Raw genomic sequence first — 24,652 nt, forward strand, 5'->3', positions numbered from 1 at the left:
TGCCCCGAGAATTGAACCCTGTGGCACCCCCATAGAGACTGCCAGAGGTCCGGACAACAGGCCCTCCGATTTGACATACTGAACTCTATCGGAGAAGTAATTTGTGAACCAAGCGAGGCAATCATTTGAGAAACCAAGGCTGTTGAGTCTGCCAATAAGAATGTTGTGATTGACAGAGTCGAAAGCCTTAGCCAGGTCGACGAATACGGCTGCACAGTAATGTCTCTTATCGAAGGCGGTTATGATATCGTTTAGGACCTTGAGCGTGGCTGAGGTGCACCCATGACCAGCTCTGAAACCAGATTGCATAGTGGAGAAGGTACGGTGGGATTCGAAATAGTCGGTAATCTGTTTGTTAACTTGGCTTTCAAAGACCTTAGAAAGGTAGGGTAGAATAGATACAGGTCTGTAGCAGTTTGGGTCTAGTGTCTCCCCCTTTGAAGAGGGGGAAGACCACGTTAGTTTTCCAATCTATGGGAATCTCAGACGACACGGAAGAGAGGTTGAACAGGCTAGTAATAGGGGTTGCAACAATTTCGGCAGATCATTTTAGAAAGAGAGGGTCCAGATTGTCTAGCCCAGCTGATTTGTAGGGGTCCAGATTTTGCCGCTCTTTCAGAACATCAGCTATTTGGATTTGGGTGAAGGAGAAGTGGGGGAGGTTTGGGCGAGTTGCTGTGGGGAGCACAGGGCTGTTGACCGGGGTAGGGGTAGCCAGGTGGAAAGCATGGCCAGCCGTTGAAAAATGCTTATTGAAATCGTCAATTATTGTGGATTTATTGGTAGTGACAGTGTTTCCTAGCCTCAGTGCAGTGGGCCGCTGGGAGGAGGTGCTCTTATTCTCCATGGACTTTACAGTGTCCCAGAACTTCGAGTTTGTACTACAGGATGCCAATTTCTGTTTGAAAAAGCTAGCCTTAGCTTTCTTAAGAAGGAAAGAAATTCCACAAATTAACTTTTAACAGAGCACACCTGTTAATTGAAATGTGTTCTAGGTGACTACCTCATGAAGCTGGTTGAGAGAATGCCAAGAGTGTGCAAAGCTGTCATCAAGGTAAAGGGTTGCAACTTTGAAGAAATATTTTGATTTGTTTAAAAAAAAAAATTGGGGCTACTACATGATTCCATATTTGTTATTTCATAGTTTTGATGTCTTCACTATTATTCTACAATGTAGAAAATAGTACAAATAAAGAAAAACCCTTGAATGAGTTGGTGTGTCCAGACTTTCGACAGGTACTATCTATAAACATTTTATAGTATATAGAGTATGAGGAACACAATCACTATAATTTGTGGACCAATAGGCAATAAGTCACTCAAAAGCCACAGCATGTAGTCCTCAATGATGTCACCATTGCCCTTGATTCTAAGCAATATTGTGCTGCTATTTTTATTGACTTGGCCAAAGCTTTTGATACGGTAGACCATTCCATTCTTGTGGACCGGCTAAGGAGTATTGGTGTCTCTGAGGGGTCTTTGGCCTGGTTTGCTAACTACCCCTCTGAGTGTCTGACTTTATACAATGCAATCTGCTGTCTCAGCCACTGCCTGTCACCAAGGGAGTACCCCAAGGTTTAATCCTAGGCCCCACGCTCTTCGCAATTTACATCAACAACATAGCTCAGGCAGTAGGAAGCTCTCTCATCCATTTATATGCAGATGATAGTCTTATACTCAGCTGGCCCCTCCCCAGATTTTGTGTTAAATGCTCTACAACAAAGCTTTCTTAGTGTCCAACAAGCTTTCTCTACCCTTGACCATGTTCTGAACACCTCCAAAACAAAGGTCATGTGGTTTGGTAAGAAGAATGCCCCTCTTCCCACAGGTGTTATTACTACCTCTGAGGGTTTAGAGCTTGAGGTAGTCACCTCATACAAGTACTTGGGTGTATGGCTAGACGGTACACTGTCCTTCTCTCGAAGCTTCAGGCTAAAGTTAAATATAGACTTGGTTTCCTCTATCGTAATCGCTCCTCTTTCACCCTAGCTTCCAAACTAACCCTGATTCAGATTACCATCCTACCCATGCTAGATTACGGAGACATCATTTATTGATTGGCAGGTAAGGATACTCTCGAGTGGCTAGATGTTCTTTACCATTCGTCCATCAGATTTGCCACCAATGCACCTTATAGGACACATCACTGCACTCTACTCCTCTGTAAACTGGTCATCTCTGTATACCCGTCGCAAGACCCACTGGTTGATGCTTATTTATAAAACCCTCTTAGGCCTTAGGCCTAATAGTCATTTACAACATTTACAATAGTCATTTACAACATTAACAATGTCTACACTGTATTGCTGATCAATTTGATGTTATTTTAATGGATAAAAAAATAGCTTTTCTTTCAAAAACAAGGAAATTTCTAAGTGACACCAAACTTTTGACCGTAGTATATGTGGCAGGGTCTACAGACAATTACGGACTACAAAAAGAAAACCAGCCATGTCACGGACACCGACGTATTGCTTCTACACAAACTAAACACCTTCTTTGCCCGCTTTGAGGATAATACAGTGCCACTGACACGGCCCACTAACAAGGACCGTGGGCTCTCCTTCTCCGTGGCCAACGTGAGTGAGACATGTAAACGTGCAAGGCTGCTGGCCCAGACGGCATCCCTAGCCGCATCAGAGCATGCGCAGACCAGCTGGCTGGTGTGTTTACGGGCATATTCAATCGCTCCCTATCCCAGTCTGCTGTCCCCAAGAAGGCAAAGGTAACTGAACTAAGTGACTATCGCCCCGTAGCATTCACTTCTGTCATCGTGAAGTGCTTCGAGAGACTAGTCAAGGATAATATCACCTCCACCTTACCTGCCACCCTAGACCCACTTCAATTTGCCATGCCGCCTCCACAGGTCCACAGACGATGCAATCGCTATCACACCGCACACTGCCCTATCCTATCCTATCTGGATAAAAGGAATACCTATGTAAGAATGCTGTTCATTGACTACAGCTCAGCATTCAACACCATAGTACCATCCAAGCTCATCATTAAGCTGGAGGCCCTCGGTCTCCAGCTTAACAGAAAGTCCAGGAACCCGCCCTGTGCAATTGGGCCCTGGACTTTCTGACGGGCTGCCCCCGGGTGGTGAAGGTAGGAAACAACATCTTCGCTGACCCTCAACACTGGGGCCCCACAAGGGTGCGTGCTCAGCCCGCTCCTGTACTCCCTGTTCACCCATGACTCCATGGCCATGCACGCCTCCAACTCAATCATCGAGTTTGCAGACGACACAGCCTCCAAAGATTTAACTTCCTGACTGATGTCTTGAGATGTTGCTTCAATATATCCACATAATTTTCCTATCAGAAGCTTCTAAAGCCATGACATCATTTTCTGGAATTTCCCAAGCTGTTTAAAGGCAGTCAACTTAGTGTATGTAAACTTCTGACCCACTGGAATTGTGATACAGTGAAGTAATCTGTCTGTAAACAATTGTTGAAAAAATTACTTGTCATGCACAAAGTAGATGTCCTAACCGACTTGCCAAAACTATAGTTTGATAACAGGAAATTTGTGGAGTGGTTGAAAAACGAGTTTTAATGACTCCAACCTAAGTGTATGTAAACTTCCAACTTCAACTGTACATCACATTAGTCATCTAACAGACTGCCATCCAGAGTGCCCTCCACGACCCCCCCCCCCCCCCCCCCCCCCACAAACACACACAGCCCCCCCCCCCCCCCCCCGACTTCAAATAAATATAAATATTCCATTCCCCTGCACCAAAAACCAACAGAATGAACCAAAGACAAAGGAAAACAAAAATCATAACAGCAAGGCCAAATTTAATATGTTTGAGTCCATGTATTGCACTATTTACGTGTGTGCGCATTTTGCATGAGAGTGTGTGTGTGTATATGCGTGTGTACAAACACCTGCACGGCATAAGTCTCAGGCAAACCGGGATTAGCTGTAACGACATTGCCCCTCAGTGTCATTCAAACCTTTATTTTTTTTAAACGTTTTTGTACTTTTATCTTTGACCCTCATTCTATCCCCTGTCCAGCAACCCTCAGCTTCCCTCAGCCCATCCCACCTATCTCTGCTGGCCACCCTATTTGGATTTCTACGCACTTTATGTCTTTCAACTATGCTGTGATGTTTAACATACAATTTCTATCGAATAGAATCCACAGATTCCGAGTTAAAGATAAATACTTTTACTAAGAGTATTAGTAATTGATGACCCAGTCTCTCCAGATCTCCTAACAGTACTATTTCTAGGGTCAATTTTAGAACAATGCTATGCATTTTCAGCCATTCCTGAACCTGAGACCAGAAACGGGCTACCTGAGGGCAATACCAAAATAAATGGTCTTTTGATTCTGTATCGTCAAAACAAAATCTGGAGAGCTTCGATGATAGTATGCCCCAAATATTCAACATTTTGTTGGTGGCAAGAATTCTATATTATAATAATAATTATTTGAGCTGAAAAGCACAAAGTCTTGATTTTTGCGTTGTTTTATATATCAACTCATACACCCTGTACCACGGAATTGGTACATCAAAAATCTCTTCCCAACTATTTTGCAATCTCTGGCACAGTTGTCAACATCCTGGTCCTCAAATGAAACTGGAATACTTTCCTATTTATGCTATTTTTATTCCTCTGCCAGTTTTGATCCTTTATATTGGGCAGACAGACCAGTTCCCTACCTCCTCCCGCTGCCACCTGCCTCCTCCATTTTTGGGGTAATGCTGTAATCAATTGCATTTCACTGTTAGGTTACACCCGTTTTTGTTTTTTTACAAAGCATTTGACAAATAAAATGTGATTTTAATTGTTTTTGAAATAATTTAATTTGAACATCTTGTTGAACTGTCCACTAACATCCACCAACATTCAGCTTTGTCAAGAATACCAGTATGGTGCAGAGGAATGGGGCTGCAGCTTCAGTCAGCCTGTATAGGTGTGTGAGCAGAGGTGTTGTACAGTAAGCCTCTGAGTGCGGCCAGTGTGTCTGCTGTCACCATGGAGACATCTTTGTTGTGCCACCATAAGGCTAGGTGATGCACAGGGCAGCCTTCTGCCTCTGACAGATTGCTTTATTTGTTTTGGAATCGCTTCTCAATGCGGAAGCCAGGGGGGAATAACTGCAGTGAAAATGTTTTGACATCAGGCCAACGGGGGCTGAAGTAGGGTGGCCATTGGTGCTTCATAAGTGAACCCACCCAAGTGTGTGCACATTCACAATGTTAACCTGATGACCCCCACTAACCCTGCTCTCCAAGATTCTCTTGTGCACCATCTGACACAAACCTGTTTTCTTCTAGCCGGATTTTGGAACCATTTCCTCACGGTTACTACTAATAAAGACAGACACAATGAACCTCTGGCTGCACATCTGACTAATGAACAACACCACTCAGACAAGACGGCAGGTCTCTTTAGAGTGGAGGCAATGAGGCGACGGATCGTCAATCTGTCAGTGGGCTCTTGGGCAGAAGAAGAGGATTTCACCCTCATTGGCTCCCTATCTATCTCTGGAGTGCTGCTTAGTTATGTACCTTGCTAGTGCTGCTTGAATCCCCCCTCTCTCTTGGCAGGCAGTCCCCCATTATCTCCTTTTCATGCACCGACCATCACACTCTGGAGGGATTTAGGCATTTTAAGGCATGCCTCGTGCAGCCAGGGGTTAACAGTAATGCACTTGTTTCTGTTTTCTCTCTGGTTAAGATGGCCATACATGAGTGTTTCTTGAAATGTAATCTTTATCCTTGGTATTTTATCAATATTTTTTATATTTTAATGGGATCATCCACCAGAACACCCCTGCTTCACATTCAATTCAAAATAATACTAATGCGCAGCCATTACTGTTTTTGTGTCATCTCTAGTCTTTGTTTTTGCCGAAGATGATCTCTCCCTTCCACAACCACAATGGTGCAATACAACTGCAACAGCCTGATGTGTGTAGTCTATGTAGGAAAACGCAACAGCAGCCATGCAAGGTGCAAATCCAGCAGACTGTAAGTGGGAGTATGAAGTATCTGTGTTATAAAGGATATTCAAATCCTTTATTGTACCTGGTGCATCTCACATGATGATGATGATGATGATGATGATGAATAGACTACACATGCACAAGGGAGCAGGCTAGACTCCCAGGAATGATCATCTATTGAGGGTTTAATAAACGGGAGAGACTGGGGGTAACCATGGTGCCAGAAAAGAGCAGAGCTCACCTCTGGATCCCCATCACATGCTCATTGCTCCCATCATGCTCCATGCTTAGTCTGCCTCTGTAAGCTCTCTGACTACTCCCTCTCACTGAGTGTTTGGCTTCCTGCCGCTAGAGAATCCCAGCCACAGGAGTGATCTGCATGTCCTCACTGAGAAAGTTGCATAATTTCACTCCATATCCAAAGAGGAGATGAGAACAAAGGCAGAATGGTATAGCCTAGTAACAGAAGCACGTCACTAGCTCTGGTTGGTGGTGAGCCAGACAGGGTGTTGAGTACAGTATTGCCTGTGGTTGCGGTTTATTTATTCGCCCCTTACGGTGGGAAACCATATATCCTATTTTGATTTGTTCTGTTGCTCTTCTTGTAGGATATAGGTCTACTCTTTCTACTCTGTTGCTTAGCCAAACTGCCTTGTTGTCTTCTCCCCTTTCATAGTACAGTAAAATTGTTAGTGCATTTCCTCTTATGCCCAGCCTAATACTTACCCATTGGGAGTAAGATCCCCACTTCCTCCTTTGAACCAGCCTGAATGTCCTACACTAGGTCAGGAATTCCTTTCAGTGTGACATGCATACCAACCGGTGGCCTGGTGACTCATGCGTTTCCTGAGAGAGTGGTGGTTTCATCGTTAGCCTGCTCCGCAAACAATCTGAGCTGCGAATTGTTAATAGCTCTGTGTTTTTCAAACTCCACAATACAGTGATTGGAAGTAGTAGAGTGGAAAAATATAGGGCCCACTATCTATTCCGATGTACGACTGCAGTCATAACATAAGGAGAAGGGGTGTGGGTTGTAGTCGGTTCCATACAGTCTCTCTGAGCCAGACATTCTCAACAACACACACTGTCACTGTATGATTAGTTACCAGTGTTCGGGGGGGCAATATGTGGACTAGCTGAACTAAGATGACAAATCAGTGGTGGTGTCAAGACACTCACTCTCTTTTCATAGCATCGTTAAAATACACTAAATCAAATCAAAGTTTATTTGTCACGTGCGCCGAATACAACAGGTGTAGACCTTAAAGTGAAATACTTACAGGCCAATAGTGCAAAAAAGGTATTAGGTGAACAATGGGTAGGTAAAGAAATTAAACAACAGTAAAAAGACAGGCTATATACAGTAGCGAGGCTACATACAGACACCGGTTAGTCAGGCTGATTTGAGGTAGTATGTACATGTAGATATGGTTAAAGTGACTATACATATATGATGAACAGAGTGTAGCAGTAACGTAAAAGAGGGGTTGGTGGGTGGGACACAATGCGGTTAGCCAATGTGCGGGAGCACTGGTAACCTTTTGTTGATGTTACAGGTGAAGTGGGTTAAAAAAGCGTGGATGAGGCCTAAATCCTATGGCCATCCCAGAGGCAGGCCGCTTTTCTGACATAATGGTTCTGATTTGTTTACTGCTTCCCTTGTTTCCTGCAATCACGCTCCGATCAAAGCAGGTATCAGCTAGAGCTGGTCCCAGGCTCTCCTCTCGGCACTGGTCCCAGGCTCTCCTCTCGGCACTGGTCCCAGGCTCTCCTCTCGGCACTGAGCAGAAGCTGTTTGTTTTCAGCCTGTCGGCCGGTCCTCTCTGCACTGCTCCCAGGCCCTCCTCTCGGCACTGAGCAGAAGCTGTTTGTTTTCAGCCTGTCGGCCGGTCCTCTCCTCCCCCCTAACCTGCGCTCCACTCTCGGTGGCTTCATGGATGCCCCCTACCACCATTGCCCCAGGCTAGGCCAAACACAGCCCTCAAACATCTTGAGCCACAACTCAGCCCGTGTCTGAGGTTAAACCACAACACCATGGGGGGGACAGTTCTTCCCAGGGCATAGGAGGGTAACTCGCGTCTAAACTCAACGATTCAAGATGGAGTTGAGCGGCGACTAGTGTGGACGTCACATAAGATGAAGTTATCAAAAATGACTGATTTTAGCACCCAAAGAATAGCCCGCAATTACACACATTGTCGCTATGACGTCAGAGCTCCAGTCCACCCACACTAGTCGCCGCTCAACAAATTTTCAATGTGCATATATTCCTGCTATTTTAGGTTGACAGGGTGCAGGGGGCCTGCCTGTGTTGCCTTCAGCGTTGTGAATGAAAGTCTTCCGTTCTGTTCGTTTCGTGCTTGCTGCATTGCATAGCGCTGCTTTGGAAGTGATGGGAATACTCAAGCTGAGTGAGTGGCATAGATCTAGGTCTCACACTGCACTGAGGGGGTTGAAGTTGTCTTAACTTTCCCTTGGCAACCGTTTCCATAGCTGAAGCCAGTGGAACCCTCTGGAGATCATTACTCTGCAGGCTTATGAGGCTCTGAGGCAAGCTGGTTTCACACTTAAAACAGCTAATTTCTTTTGAATAGTGCCTAAGGTAGCCTAGTCAAAATGACTTGTGGAATATGATGTCCTTATGTGACATTGGATCGGGATGACAGGATGTTCTGTATATGAAAGGAAGTGAGCTGAAACCTTTTTTATTGCTTCTTTGTGATTTGGAGAAAGCCCTGTTAGATTTGGATTCCCTACATTCCTGAAGCTAAACACAGCTCACAAGTTCAAAGAAGACAACTTTTGACACTTCCCATTCGTCCCTATGCCTGCCTACTACAGATGGCTGTTGATGTGTACCGTAGTTGGTTGACCACTCGGCTGGGTCCCTTTTTGAATGAGGGGAAGTATTCATATTTTGCAACAGTTATGTATTTACAATATCAAAGGGACAGCTAATGACTGACAAAGAATAGTAGGAGTGTTGAGGGTGATGTTGGATCACTTCCTAACTTTAAACTATACTTAACATAAATATAAACGCAACATGGAAAGTGTTGGTCCCATGTTTCATGAGCTGAAATAAAAGATCCCAGAAATGTTTCATATGCACAAAAACCTTATTTCTTTAAAATGTTATGCACGTATTTGTTTACATCCCTGTTAGTGAGCATTTCTCAATTTCCAAGATAATCCATCCATCTGACAGCTGTGGCATATCAAGAAGCAGATTTAAACAGCGTTATCATTACACAGGTGCACCTTGTGCTGGGGACAATAAAAGGCCACTCTAAATGTACAGTTTTGTCACACAACACAATGCCACAGAAGTCTCAAGCCTTGAGGGAGTGTGCAATTGGCATGCTGACTGCAGGAATGTTCACCAGAGCTGTTGGCAGAGAATTTAATGTTAATTTCTCTACCATAAGCCGCCTCCAATGTTTTTTTTTGTTGAGAATTTGGCAGTATATCCAACCGGAACTCACAACCGCAGACCACATGTAACCACGCCAGCCCAGGACCTCCACATCCGGCTTCTTCAATTGCGGGATCGCCTGAGACCAGCCGATGAAACTGAGGAGTATTTTTGTCTGTGGGGAGAGACTCCATTCTGATTGGCTGGGCCTGGCTCCCTCGTGGGTGGGCCTATGCCCGCCCATGGATGTGAAATCTGTAGATTAGGAATTTATTTCAATTGACTGATTTTCTGATAGGGCTCCTGAGTGGCGCAGTGGTCTAAGGCACTGCATCTCAGTGCTAGAGGTGTCACTACAGACACCCTGGTTCGATTCCAGGCTGTATCACAACCGGCCGTGATTGGGTGTCCCATAGGGCGGCGCACAATTGGCCCAGCGTCGCCCGGGTTTGGCCTGCTGTAGGCCGTCATTGTAAATAAGAATTTGTTCTTAACTGGCTTGCCTGGTTAAATAAAAAATAACTCAGTAAAATCTTAGAAATTGTTGCATGTTGTATTTTTATTTTTGTTCAGTATATATTTTCTAGAGATATGTGGAATTTTGTGTTGAGTATGTGCTTATTTCCTATAACTGAGTCTAAAATGTCTCCTTTTTCTCTTCCTGCCCCAGCTGTGTCCAAGTGGAAGAGCACCATGCCGTCGACATCGACGTTTACCACTGTCCCAACTGTGATGTCCAACACGGACCCTGCTTGAGTAAGTACCACCCCACCACCACGCACTCTGTCTCGCTGCATTACTCCAGCACGGTTGATTTGAATTGCTAGTTGGGGAATAGTTGGCTGTCAAGTAGACATCTACCCTTTTCTCTCTTTATGGTCTAAAGTGGGTCTGACCTCCCAGAGCATAGGGAGGGGGGCATTATTAGGGCAATTCAATTGCGGGGTTATCATCAAATTGAGATTGAACATGGCCCTCGTTCGTCTGCGGAGGACGTGGGCTTTATGGGCTTGTGAAACCACTTATGGAGACGATCCATAACTCAAGGCTTTCATGTTCCTCAGACACTTAAGTAGCTCGTCTAGCCCTGTTAGCTCTGTGTAGTATCTACTGTGATCACTGAGTCTCTGAATATTCAAGAGTTTAACAATTAATTGTTGCCTTTACAGTGAAAAAGCGTATCAACTGGCACCGGCACGACTACACAGAGCCTGACGATGGCAGCAGGCTGGTGCAGGCGGGGACCTCTGTGTTTGTACGAGAGCTGCAGAACAGGCCCTTTCCCAGGTACTGAAGGAGCCAAGATACCAGCCACCAGCAGGCCTGACACCCCTGTGACCAAGCCACAGATGCACACACCAGTCACCACATAGCAGTGAGTCCCAGGTTCACACCCTGAGTTGAAAACCAGTGTTTTCCTGGTGTGGTCTGGGCATTGCACTGAACCATCATGAACTGGGCTCTTGCCCCTTAGTGACACATTTCAAATACAAACTCAACTCTTACAAAAAATGCAAGAGGCTACGGATCTGTAGGTTAACACCCCTGTCCTGCCACCCTGGATCCCTTTTCCCCAGAGCCGAAGATCCAAATCCCGTTCTGCCCATGTGTTTCTTTACCTCGACTTTACGCACACATTTTTGTGGTCACTGTCCCTTCACATTTCTCACTGTCAATCGTGATTGATAATTCTTTACATTTTTTACCGGTGAAACGTCCATGCAGTATCTGCATGCCAACCATGCAGTCATATTCATATGCATTTTAGATCTTCTTGCGTCTTAGTGTTGTTTGGAATTATGTACAGTGAGAGAATTTAAGGGCAGATGGTGTTAATTAACTGTAGCATAGCCTACCTGTGTTTAGTTTCAAAGCACATTTTGGCTAGTGGTGCGCACTGTTGAGTTTTGGCCACGAGAGAGAAATGTGACCATTATCACAATCATCCTAAAATCTCATAAGGAATGAGGTGGTGTTTTTTTGTCTTCCAGTAACATTATACTATGCTATTATATTCGGTTTTGTTATGTAGAATACTATCATTATGTGATCTTGCAGACGTTGATTCAGCTTTGGTCAAACTTTATTAAGCAAGCACCATTCACCAGAGTAGCCTGTTCTCTATGAGTAGAGCAGAGACTGTGCGTAAATTAGAGAATCCTGCACATGCGCAGAAGCTTCGGGACCTTTAGCTGTAGGGAGGCGGGTTCCAGAAAAGTTGGATCCGCAGCTGCATCTAATGTTGTGTTCGTAACCAAGTGGGACGTGGGAAGTTACCAGTTGGATGCATTTACATTCTTTTTAAACTCGTTGAGAAATGCCAATTTGCTTATGGCCTCAAGCTGCGTAAACCATAAACTAAAAGTACAACTATCATGCTTGTAAAAATTAGTGTTAAACATATTAATAGATTGCTATTTATAAATAATGTTTTGTTGCATTTAACTGCCGAAGATGCTATTATCGAGGTAATTTCCTTAGTAGGTGAGTTCAGAGGTCAGCATGTGGGAGCTGTTGGAGGGCTGTTCAAGTGGATTTTTCACAGTCGTATGTGGTAAATTCCCACTTCTCACTTGGTTACGAGCGCAGCATGAACACTGCAGTGGTGCCTATTTTGACAGCTGTAATAGGTCATAGAAAACCATGACAACAGACCAACCATCAACAGACCACCTTCATGTATTCAGCCTGTGGCCCTTGAATGTGAATACATGAAGGATGATTGGTCAACACACTCCACGAATGCATCTACTTAAAATGAGTCAAATCAGGCTGTACCAGAGCGCAAAGTCTGTGAACAAAAGGCACCTGAACAGCTTCTTCCACCAAGCCATAAGACTGCTGACAGTGAATCAAATGGCTATCCGGACTATTTGCATTGACCCCCTTTTTATTTGCACTGACTCTCTCTTGCACCGGCTTTATGCACACTCACTGGACTACCCACACACTACACTGACACTCCAACACACACGTGTGTAAATATATACCCACACACACGCTCACACACACACACATGCATATTGACGTCCCCCCCCCCCACACACACACACACTTTCACACTCTTCACATGCTGCTACGTTTTATTATCTATCCTGATTGCCTAGTCACTTTTACCCTTACTTACAGTGCCTTTGGAAAGTATTCAGACCTCTTGACTTTTTCCACATTTTGTTACATTACAGCCTTATTTTAAAATGGATTTAAAAAATGTCCCTCATCAATCTACACACAAAATCCTTCATGACAAATCAAAAACAGGTTTTTAGAAATTGTTGCTCATTTAAAATGATCACATTTACATAAGTACTCAGTACTTTGTTGAAGCACCTTTGGCAGCAATTACAGCCTCAAGTCTTCTTGGGTATGACGCAAAAAGCTTGGCACACCTGTATTTGGGGAGTTTCTCCCATTCCTCTCAGCACATCCTCTTAAGCTCTGTCAGGTTGGATGGGGAGCGTCACTGTACAGCTTTTTTCAGGTCTCTCCAGAGATGTTCGATCGGGTTCAAGTCCGGGCTATGGCTGGGCCACTCAGGGACATTCAGAGACTTGTCTTGAAGTCACTCCTGCGTTGTCTTGGCTGTGTGCTTAGGATCTTTGTCCTGTAGGAAGGTGAACGTTCACCACAGTCTGAGGTCTTGAGCACTCTGGAGCAGGTTTTCATCAAGGATCTCTCTACTTTGCTCCGTTCATCTTTCCCTCAATCCTGACTAGGCTCCCAGTCCCTGCTGCTGAAAAACATCCCCACAGCATGATGCTGCCACCACACTTCACCGTAGGGATGGTGCCAGGTTTCCTCCAGACGTGACACTTGGCATTCAGGCCAAAGAGTTCAATCTTGGTTTCATCAGACCAGAGAATCTTGTTTCTCATGGTCTGAGAGTCTTTAGGTGCCTTTTGGCAAACTCAAAGCAAGCTGTCATGTGTATTTTACTGAGCAGTGGCTTCTGTGTGGCCACTCTACAATAATGGCCTTATTGGTGGAGTGTTGCAGAGATGGTTGTCCTTCTAGGAAGAGTCTTGGGGACCTTCAATGCTGTAGACATGTTTTGGTACCCTTCCCCAGATCTGTGCCTCGACACAATCCTGTCTCAGAGCTCTACAGACAATTAATTCGACCTCCTGGCTTGGTTTTTGCTCTGACATGTACTGTCAACTGTGGGACCTTCTATAGATGTAGGTGCATTTCCAAATCATGTCCAATCTTTGAATTTACCACAGGTGGTCTCCAATGAAGTTGTAGAAACATCTCAAGGATGCTCAATGGAAACAGGATTCATCTGACCTCAATTTTGAGTCTCGTAGCAAAGGAAATACTTATGTCAATAAGGTATTTCTGTTTTTAACCTGTTTTCGCTTTGTCATTATGGGGTATTGTGTGTAGATTGAGGATTTGTATGTATTTTATTTATTTATTTATTATATTTTAGAATAAGAGTCAAGGAGTCTGAATACTTTCCGAAGGCACTGTAATTATCAGACTCAAATTACAATTGCTGGTAAACACTCAAATATATGTAACTTACATTTTTTCACAAAAATAGTACAGTTGTGGCCAAAAGTTTTGAGAATGACAAATATTAATTTTCAAAGTCTGCTGCCTCAGTTTGTATGATGGCAATTTGCATATACTCCAGAATGTTATGAAGAGTGATCAGATGAATTGCAATTAATTGCAAAGTCCCTCTTTGCCATGCAGATGAACAGAATCCCCCCAAAAAACATTTCCACTGCATTTCAGCCCTGCCACAAAAGGACCAGCTGATATGTCAGTGATTCCCTCCTTAACACAGGTGTGAGTGTTGATGAGGACAAGGCTGGAGATCACTCTGTCATGCTGACTGAGTTCGAATAACAGACTGGAAGCTTCAAAAGGAGGGTGGTGCTTGGAATCATTGTTCTTCGTCTGTCAACCATGGTTACCTGCAAGGAAACACATGCCGTCATCATTGCTCTGCACAAAAAGGACTTCACAGGCAAGTATATTGCTGCCAGTAAGATTGGACCTAAATCAACCATTTATCAGATCATCAAGAACTTCAAGGAGAGCGGTTTAATTGTTGTGAAGAAGGCTTCAGGGCACCCAAGAAAGTCCAGCAAGTGCCAGGACAATCTCCTAAAGTTGATTCAACTGCGGGATCGGGGCACCACCAGGGACGGACTGATATTCTGCAAAAGATACAGGGATTGGACTGCTGAGGACTTGTGAATCCCCTTTCCGATTGTTTGGGGAATCCGGAAAAAAGCTTCTCTGGAGAAAACAAGCTGAGCACTACCATCAGTCCTGTGTCATGCCAACAGTAAAGCATCCTGAGACCATTCATGTGTGGGGTTGCTTCTCAGCCAAGGGAGTGGGCTCACTCACAATTTTGCCTAGGAACACAGCCATGAATAAAGAATGGTACCAACACATCCTCCGAGAGCAACTTCTCCCAACCATCCAGGAATAGTTTGGTGACGAACAATGCCTTTTCCAGCATTATGGAGCACCTTGCCATAAGTCAAAAGTGATAACTAAGTGGCTCGGGGAACAAAACATCAATATTTTGGGTCCATGGCCAGGAAACTCCCCAGACCTTAATCCCATTATAAACTTGTGGTCAATCCTCAAGAGGCAGGTGGACAAACAAAATCCCACATTCTGACAAACTCTAAGCATTGATTATGCAAGAATGGGCTGCCATCAGTCAGGATGTGGCCCAGAAGTTAATTTGACAGCATACCATGGCGGATTGCAGAGATCTTGAAAAAGAAGGGTCAACACTGCAAGTATTGACTCTTTGCACCAACTTCATGTAATTGTCAATAAAAGCCTTTGACACTTATGAAATGCTTGTAATTATACTTCAGTATTCCATAGTGACATCTGACAAAAATATCTGAAGACACTGAAGCAGCAAACTTCGTGAAAATTCATATTTGTGTCATTCTCAAAACTTTTAGCCACGACTGTACACTGGGCCTTTACTGTATTAGCGGACCGATATAGACGTCTTCATCGCGGGCACAAAAAACAACTGCAAAAATTGCAACACCCCCACCCAACTACTTCCTGCAGCCATGGTTATTGTTATTTTATTGTGTTACTATTACATAAAAAAAACTTACTTTTTCACTCGGGTTGGTTAAGGGCTCGTGTTGTAAGCATTTCACGGCAAAGTCTACACCTGTTGTATTTAGCGCATGTGACCAATAAAATGTTATTTGATCAGATGTATTCATATAAATGACCCCTCTTTCCATTGTTGCAGTGCGGCTGAGATCCTGGTGCAGATGCAGGGGCATCAGGTAACACAGAAGTACCTGGAGAAGCAGGGCTTCAGCTACCCCATCGCAGTTCCCCAACTAGGCGGACTGGGTCTCAAGCTGCCCCCCTCCAGCTTCTCTGTCAGGGATGTGGAGGAGTATGTTGGTAAGAAGAGAACATTTTAAGAATCGATCACTCTGTCACAGTGTGCTGTTTTGGTGCCTTTGTTTGCTTTTTGTACATTAACTGTGCCATAGTTATTTTCAAAACTGGCCCATTTTCAAAGGAATTGGGTCAGTGTGCTAATATCTGTTTTCTATGAACACAAGCTCTCTGGAAGTTTCTGGATCATTTACCACTGAGGGAGATGTTAAATCGAACGTGTTTATTAATGAGATGCTAGCTCAGCATCTTGTTGAGGATTTAGGATCAATATTTAAGTGCTTGCTGTGTAACGTGTCTGTACATTACTGTAACTTAATGTGCCTCGGGGCCATCTCAGGTAAACGAGCTGGGAGGTTTACTTGGCCCGTCTTTTTACATATTACATTAAAGGTAGAGTCAGCGAAATGATGTTGCCATGAGCAGCACCCCATATATTGAGATGAGTGAGATGCAAGACTTTTCTCTCACACGGTCACACACAGTATCTGCGCATGTGCACGGTAGAGGTTTAACACGGCAACAGGACTCTTACTGATCTTGTGGGTCCCGAGCGATTCCAGCAGGAATGGGAGTCAAGTTTGAGACCGGATCGACAGTCAACAGGAACGGGCAGTACAGGAATAGGTATACACTGAGTTTTAAATTTCTTTGGAAAAATAAATAAATCTATACAAATAAATGCTTATTTGCCCCCTCCCCCTTCCGTCGGCTCACTCTCACGCCTTGCTCCAGTTTTAGCCAGTGACTACTTTACCTCAGATGCCAACATAGGCTAAGTCAGTGAATGATGAAGCCTTCAAGAGAGGAGTTGCAGCCAAGGACCTATCATTAACATTAGAGCCAAGGAAAGAGCAATGTTTTAGCTACATTTTATGGTTGTCTTTGACGATGAAGGAACCGAGTACACAGCTTGTAAAATGTTTTATAAAAATGCTGTGGTTTAATCAAATGGGCTACCAACCAAGTGTTGTGGCATAGCTGCTCTAGGCCTTCTCTCAACAACGTTACCGGTCAAGCCCAATTGTTTGCGTATTTTACTAAACCCGTGCCATCTGAGGTGAAGAGTGAAATACAAATAGATTGACTGATGCAGTGCTGCCACTGAGTTTTATATATATTTTTTTAAATGTGTAAGTTCATGTTGTTGTAAATGTTGTAGCCTAAATATTCATACACTACCTTTCAAAGGTTTGCGGTCACTTAGAAATGTCAATTTTTTTTTCTTCATTTAAAATAACATCAAATTGATCAGAAATACAGTGTAGACATTGTTAATGTTGTAAATGACTACTGTAGCTGGAAACGGCAGATTTTTAATGGAATATCTACATAGGCGTACGGAGGCCCATTATCAGCAACCATCACTCCTGTGTTCCAATGGCATGTTGTGTTAGCTAATCCAAGTTTATCATTTTAAAAGGCTAATTGATCATTAGATAACCCTTTTGCAATTAGGTTAGCACAGCTGAAAACTGTTGTGCTGATTTAAAGAAGCAATAGAAGTGGCCTTTAGACTATTTATCTGGAGCATCAGCATTTGTAGGTTCAATTACATGCTCAAAATGTCCAGAAACAAAACTTTCTTCTGAAACTCGTCAGTCTATTCTTGTTCTGAGAAATGAAGACTATTCCATGCGAGAAATTGCCAAGAAACTGAAGATCTCGTACATGTCATGTTGTGTCATGAAAAGTGCTTGTGTCCATAGAAATGTGGGTAGGGGGTGGGGGGTGCACGGAATGTACCCTAATGCTGGAAGGGAGAATTGAGTGAAAAAGTTTGTTTAGAAAACACTCTTATCCAGAGCAACTTAGTCGGTGCATTTAACTAAGACAGTATAGACAATCACATATCACAGTTGCATATTGAATTACTGAAATTATTTTCAATACTTCATAAAAACACAATAGCCTACATATTTCTGCGTGTAAAAATGAGCACAGGACGGGAGTGATTTTTATCTTGAAGGGGCAGGAAAGTTTCGGGCCGATAGAACTGTTGCTGGATTAGAACAATACAGGAAAAATATTCACAGGAATGAATTTTCACTTCCGAGTCAATCTCTAGTGTAGGGGTGTGCTTTATACTGTTCACAGTGTGGTAGTCAGGGCACCAAAACAGTGAAGTTGAGCCTCGCACTTCAATGTTCTTAGTTGTTGTGGAAATTGACCCACAATGCTGTTTACTTTCTGCATCTACGTCATATCTCTGAGTCTACCTTTAATCCACCAATAATGAAAACGTGTGTAGATAATGGTGGATTAGTTTACAGAGGACAGTGTTTCTTCACCTCTCTCCACTATTGAGTTTGGTACTTATGGGATCCCCTTACTTCCCCAGCACATTATCAGACATCTCAGGTTCATGTCCGGCTAAGTTTCTTTTGGGCTCAAATTACGTTCACTCTGCTATCAGTCTACTGCACACACACACACACACACACACACACACACACACACACACACACACACACACACACACACAGAGTGGAGACAAAACCATCTCACTTTTGCAGCTAACCTGAGAAAGTGCATCACTGGCCATTGTGCCTCTTAGCATGGGAATCATTGTGTCTCAAGGTTTTTTTTTATTTAATGCCCACAGTCAGAGTGTGGCAGTGGAACTGTACACTAGAAAGGGTTAATGGTATGCTTTTTCCATTGGGGTAATCATGCTCCAAACTCTCATCTCACTACTATGTCAGAGACTAAATCATTCTGTGCGCTGTTCTGTAGGTCTGAACACAATGTTATTTGTCCCTGGCAGAAGCACACAGACTTCTCCCAGTAATTTGTTACTCTTCATTCTCACAGTGAGATGTTGTGGTCTTCATGGCACTGGGACTCCTGAAACCTCCTTGGCTTTCAGCTCCTAAGCTGCAATATGTTACTTTTTTCACATTGAAAGATCACCAACACACATTTCTTTCTCATTGAACGTCAGTCTAACACGGAACCCAAACCGGCTGCGTGCGTGCGCCATCGTGCGCTATCGTTCATAAATGTATTTTGTCCCCCTATACCAAACGTGACCACGACACGCAGGTTAAAATATCAAAACAAACTCTGAACCAATGACATTTAATTTGGGGACAGGTCGAAAAGCATTAAACCTGTATGGCAATTTAGCTAGTTCGCTTGCACTTGCTAGCTAATTTGTCCTATTTAGCTAGCTTGCTGTTGCTAGCTAATTTGTCCTGGGATATAAACATTGAGTTGTTATTTTACCTGAAATGCACAAGGTCCTCTACTCCGACAATTAATCCACACATAAAACGGCCAACCGAATCGTTTCTAGTTATCTCCTCCTTCCAGGCTTTTTAATCTTTGAACTTATATGGTGATCGCATCTACACTTTCATAGTATTACCTCGACAACCGGCTTAACAGTGTGTCTTTCAATCACCCACGTTGGTATAACCAATGAGGAGATAACACGTGGGTACCTGCTTCTATAAACCAATGAGGAGATGGGAGAGGCAGGACTTTCAGCGCGATCTGCGTCAGAAATAGAAAGGAGTTCTATTTTAGCCCTTGGCATCGCAGACGCTCGTTGCCGCGTGCGAGCAGTGTGGGTGCAATAATTGAATAACATGGATTTCTAAATTTATTTTGCGACGCTCGCGCACGCGACGTGTCCGTTCTGGTCAGCATGTTAAGAAGCTGTATATCTCTTCTATGTGCGTTAGTCTATGCTTCCCATTCTTAATTTTCATTTTTGCATCTTTTGGTTTTGTACACCAGCTGAAAATACAATATTTTTGGTTAAAGAAAATATATTACACAGCGGTTTAAATGGTACAATGGTTCTCTATACTATACTTGCTTGTTTTGTCACATAAACTGAAATTAGGTGAACTATTAAAATTTTAGCATTTTGGAAATTGAGATTTCTGCATAGTGCATCTTTAAGCAAAGCTTATCAGTCTAGGTTACGGTGTCAACCTGACAATCAAATCCAAATGGTCCAGTCAATGAATGGCCGTATTCATGTGTGGGTCTCTTTTGGGGGTAGATTAGTCTGAAAATATTTTTTGATTATTGATATATATATATTTTTTTAAAGAGACTTTGAGATTGTTTAATGAAAAGCGCTATATACATTTATTATTATATTCACATAATGTTTAATTGCTTCATAACAACCCAAGCATTCACCACAGGCCAGCTGCCCAGCTACCGTAAATTCCGGACTATAAGCCGCAACTTTTTTCCCAGGCTTTGAACCTCGCGGCTTAAACAATGACGCGGCTATTATATGGATTTTTCCCGCTTTCAATTGATTTTTCAAAAAAAAAAAATAACATTCTGTCACGTGCTCAGTTTTTGGGCGGCTTGAAGCTTTCATTAGACCAATGAAATTGCCGAACGGGTTAAGGTCAAACAACTTTTTTGTTTACTGTTTAGATTAAATCGAGCGCTCTCAAACTTCCCATCATTCTGATTACGGTAGTCATTTTGTCACCCTCATCATGGCAAAGACACGGAGAAATGCATATGATGCAGCTTTCAAGTTGAAGGCGATTGATCTGGCTGTTGGAAAAGGAAATAGAGCTGCTGCACGGGAGCTTGGTCTTAATGAGTCGATGATAAGACGTTGGAAACAGCAGCGTGAGGAATTGACTCAGTGCAAAAAGACAACTAAAGCTTACTGCTAATTTTTTATTTTTTGTTTCCAAGCCGTGTTTCGTTAAAGCCTGTGTAAAGTTCATTTGTTTCAATGTACCGGTAGGCACCTGCGGCTTATAGACGTGCGGCTTATTTATGTTCAAAATAATACTTTTTTTTAAATTCAGTGGGTGCGGCTTATATTTAGGTGCGCTTAATAGTCCGGAAATTACGGTAATCAATTTACCTCAGAGGGCACTCTGCCTGCTAGGCCCAGCAGGGACCTGTAAGTTATTGTATTGAAAAATGTGTTTTCCATGCCATCTCTCCATTTTAGCCTAATGGCAAACCTGTTGTAAATCAGCTATTGCCCTTTTCGTAGCATGGTTGTTACATCACACTATCCAAGCACTTCAGACCTGGTACTAAGAAAGCCTCATCTATTCTCCAGGAAACCTGTGCTTCTGGTCCCTGACTGTCACTGGATGAAAAGATTGATGAAGGGATCATAATTGCTTATATGAGGAGCATATATATTTGCCTAGGACGTTTGTGGCTGGAGAGATTTATTGCCCCCACTTGTCGTTGGTCATACTACGCCCAGGCAGCGCCCTTCCCCATTTGTACACAAGTGCTCTCCTGGCTGTTCTGTATGTGAGGCTGCTCTGCCTTTAGCTGTTCCCTGACATCAGGCGGTGGCCAGTGGGGCCAAACAGGGCTGGGCTTGCACAACCACCAGCTGTCCTGGTACGGCCCCATGTTAACGGCAGGTCTGTTCACCGCTTCCCCCTCCGCCATTTTCGATTTGCCGTTTGCCAGTTGAATACAGGTGAGGTTATTTACACACATGAAAGACATTAACCAACTCTTACTAGGTCCCCTCCAAGCTTTCCCTCCTGTTGCTGCCTTCATCACTGGGAGTACAGTAATTGGATCTGGAGAGATTGCTTTGGATGTTTCAATGCACCTCCTCCAGTGGGGAGACTGCAGCAGCCCTGAGGCATCCATCAGAAGTATTAGGGGGGTTATGAAAGTGTCAGCAAGCTTCACGCCTTGCAGCCTCCATCACTGGACAACTGCGCTTGAGAACTCTAGTGGCTCTGACAGGCCCCGTGGCTGGGCTGGGGGAGAGGGTAGGGATTGGACTGGTTTGACTATACCTGGTAGAATTCAAAATGTTAGTATTTCTTTTTTGAAAGCAGAGCTTAGCATTTATTAGTCTGTTGTTCTGTGATATTCCGTCATGAGTCACACCTAATAATATGGCTGTAATATCATTTCAAATTCATCTGTCACCTGTTCTTACCTAACATGCTACATTCAAGTGTTAATGCCTGTCCTATCCTCAACTGCCCATTAGGCCTAACTGCCTCCCGCATGGCATAAATCATCTGATCTGACGCATTCTCTTGCAGGTGGTGACAAAATCGTGGATGTCATTGATGTTGCCAGACAGGCAGACAGCAAAATGAAGCTTCGAGAGTTTGTCAAGTATTACTACAAACCTCATCGGCCAAAGGTGCTGAACGTGATCAGTCTGGAGTTTTCAGACACCAAGTAAGTATTGGTTACTTTTCGCAGTTAACACATGTCCTGCTGCTGCTTTGATCATTGTATAATTTGGATTGACTTTAGTATTTTCTGGCTTCACTAAATGTTCACCATTATAATATTTGTAGCTAAAAGCACTTAATACAATTGTTATAGATTACCTGCTATGATTTAGTGAATACTCCTGTGATTCAGTGAAATTGTAGGACTATAATTGGGTCAAAATGTATATTCCCCATGCTTGCAAGTATAGTAGTGAGAGGAGATGAGCATTGCACTCCAAACAGCAGGGATGCAAATTCTTGCTGAGTTCAGAAGTACAGCGCTGACGGCACTATTGAAGATATGCTGTCTACTACAGACAAGCAGAAGGGATCCACTGCCCACAGGCACTTTGCTTACAGCCTATTTAGAGAGACGGAAAGGTTTGGAAAAAAATATGAGACTAAGCTTGGATCCTTCATAACTGAGCAACAATGTTCTACCAGGCTTCACAGTGGAAATGATCATTTGAAAGATTTTTTTTTTTAGAAAAGAATGTGTCTTGTCATCTGAAAAGGTGTCCTCTGGAGGAACCCCATTAGGGCATACTGATTTAGAACCATCAGCACTGCCTGATTAGCAGGCAGGGGGCGATGAAGCCAATCCCCCCCTGCGGTAAGACGAGGCCTCAGACCTGTTGGTGGGTGATCTGTAAAACAGAAAGCGAAAACGGCAAAGAGGTGGGGAGAAATGCATTATTTTAAATGAATCTCATTGGTCAATGCCTGGCTGATTGGTGAACAGTGATCTGAAGGTGTCACATGACGAACAGTTCAGCCTTATTAGTGCGCAATGATGGATGTATTTAAAGATGAGTCGCGTAACGAACGACTCTGCCTTACTGGTAGAACATCCCTAAACTCTTCCTTTGTATTCTCTCAGGATGGCAGAGCTGGTGGTGGTGCCTGATATCGCTCAGAAGATGTCCTGGGTGGAGAACTACTGGCCAGATGACTCCTTCTTCCCCAAGCCCTTTGTTCAGAAGTACTGCCTGATGGGGGTGAAGGACAGCTACACAGACTTCCACATAGACTTCGGAGGCACATCTGTGTGGTACCATGTACTCTGGGTAAACTGGGGAATTGCTGTGCTCAGCATATTGTATATCTTCAGACCGCAGCGTATCCCTTTTGAAACATGTGCTACGGTTAGGCTCCAGAGTTGTTCAAGTCTGTTTGCTTTGGCTATGTAGTTTGACAGCCCTGCATGATTAACCACAAATATTCCCCTCAGATACGCTACTGTACATTTATGTTAATAATTCAAATGTTTCATCTTTGTCTTGAAGGGAGAGAAGATTTTCTACTTGATCAAGCCGACCCAGGATAATCTTGCACTATACGAGGTGTGGAGTTCGTCCCCCAACCAGAGCGAGGTGTTCTTCGGGGACAAGGTGGACCAGTGCTACAAGTGTGTGGTGCCACAGGGAACCACCGTCCTCATCCCCACAGGTGAGGAGAGACTAAGTTTCTGCAACTGTCTCCGTTCTCACCTCAGGACAAAATGTGTTGATTTTTTTTATAAGGAACTTGTCTGAGTTCAAAGTGTTCAAATTACTCTACTGTTTCAGCATGCCTCATATACAGCACTATATTTCGAAAGCTCTGCTTCAGGGCATTAAAAAACACAAGAGCCATAAGGAGCCATAGAGCTGTTTTTCTACTTGGCACTGAGCAGACCAGCTAGCCTTTGATGGCGTCTCACAGGAAGGTCTGTGTGATTTGTGTCTTCAACTGTAAACGCCGAAGGGCCTGAGTGAACCACTTTGTCACCGTGGACACCAGCACCACATGCCTTCTTCCTTCCGTCAACTGTGGTTCACAGAACTTCCTCACATCATATGGCAAGTCAAATAGGTGATGATGCTTTACATACATACATACATGCATGCATGCATGCATGCATATACACACACACAGTGGCTTGCGAAAGTATTCACCCCCTTGGTATTTTTCTTATTTTGTTGCCTTACAACCTGGAATTAAAATTTGATTTTTGGGGGGGTTTCTGTCATTTGATTTACACAACATGCCTACCACTTTGAAAATGCAAAATATCTTTTGTGAAACAAACAAGAAATAAGACAAAAAAACTGAACTTGAGCGTGCATAACTATTCACCCCCCCAAAGGCAATACTTTGTAGAGCCACCTTTTACAGCAATTACAGCTGCAAGTCTCTTGGGGTATGTCTCTATAGGCTTGGCACATCTTGCCACTGGGATTTTTGCCCATTTTTTAAGGCAAAACTTCTCCAGCTCCTTCAAGTTGGATGGGTTCTGCAGGTGTACAGCAATCTTTAAGTCATGCCACCGATTCTCAATTGGATTGAGTTCTGGGCTTTTGACTAGGCCATTCCAAGACATTTAAATGTTTCCCCTTAAACCATTCGAGTGTTGCTTTAGCAGTATGCTTAAGGTCATTGTCCTGCTGGAAGGTGACCCTCTGTCCCAGTCTCAAATCTCTGGAAGACTGAAAAAGGTTTCCCTCAAGAATTTCCCTGTATTTAGCGCCATCCATCATTCCTTCGATTATGATCAGTTTCCCAGTCCCTGCCGATGGAAAAACATCCCCACAGCATGATGCTGCCACCACCACGCTTCACTGTGGGGGTGTTGTTCTCGGGGTGATGGGAGGTGTTGGGTTTGCGCCAGACATGGC

At 43.6% G+C, this 24,652-nt stretch overlaps 1 protein-coding gene across 4 annotated transcripts in view; it reads left to right on the forward strand.

Annotated features, from left to right (window-relative positions):
- Positions 1 to 24,652, forward strand: part of LOC115197446 (lysine-specific demethylase 7B) — a 44,461-nt gene that overhangs the window by 5,589 nt on the left and 14,220 nt on the right. For all 4 annotated transcript variants that reach the window (XM_029758973.1, XM_029758975.1, XM_029758974.1 and 1 more), the window contains exons 2-7: positions 10,052 to 10,137; positions 10,551 to 10,668; positions 15,635 to 15,795; positions 21,816 to 21,957; positions 22,876 to 23,062; positions 23,282 to 23,444. In XM_029758973.1, the coding sequence (XP_029614833.1) occupies positions 10,052 to 10,137; positions 10,551 to 10,668; positions 15,635 to 15,795; positions 21,816 to 21,957; positions 22,876 to 23,062; positions 23,282 to 23,444 (857 nt within the window). The remainder of the gene's footprint in view (positions 1 to 10,051; positions 10,138 to 10,550; positions 10,669 to 15,634; positions 15,796 to 21,815; positions 21,958 to 22,875; positions 23,063 to 23,281; positions 23,445 to 24,652) is intronic.

The sequence above is a fragment of the Salmo trutta genome, chromosome 7 (genome assembly GCF_901001165.1).
Source record: "Salmo trutta chromosome 7, fSalTru1.1, whole genome shotgun sequence".
Classification (NCBI taxonomy): domain Eukaryota; kingdom Metazoa; phylum Chordata; class Actinopteri; order Salmoniformes; family Salmonidae; genus Salmo; species Salmo trutta.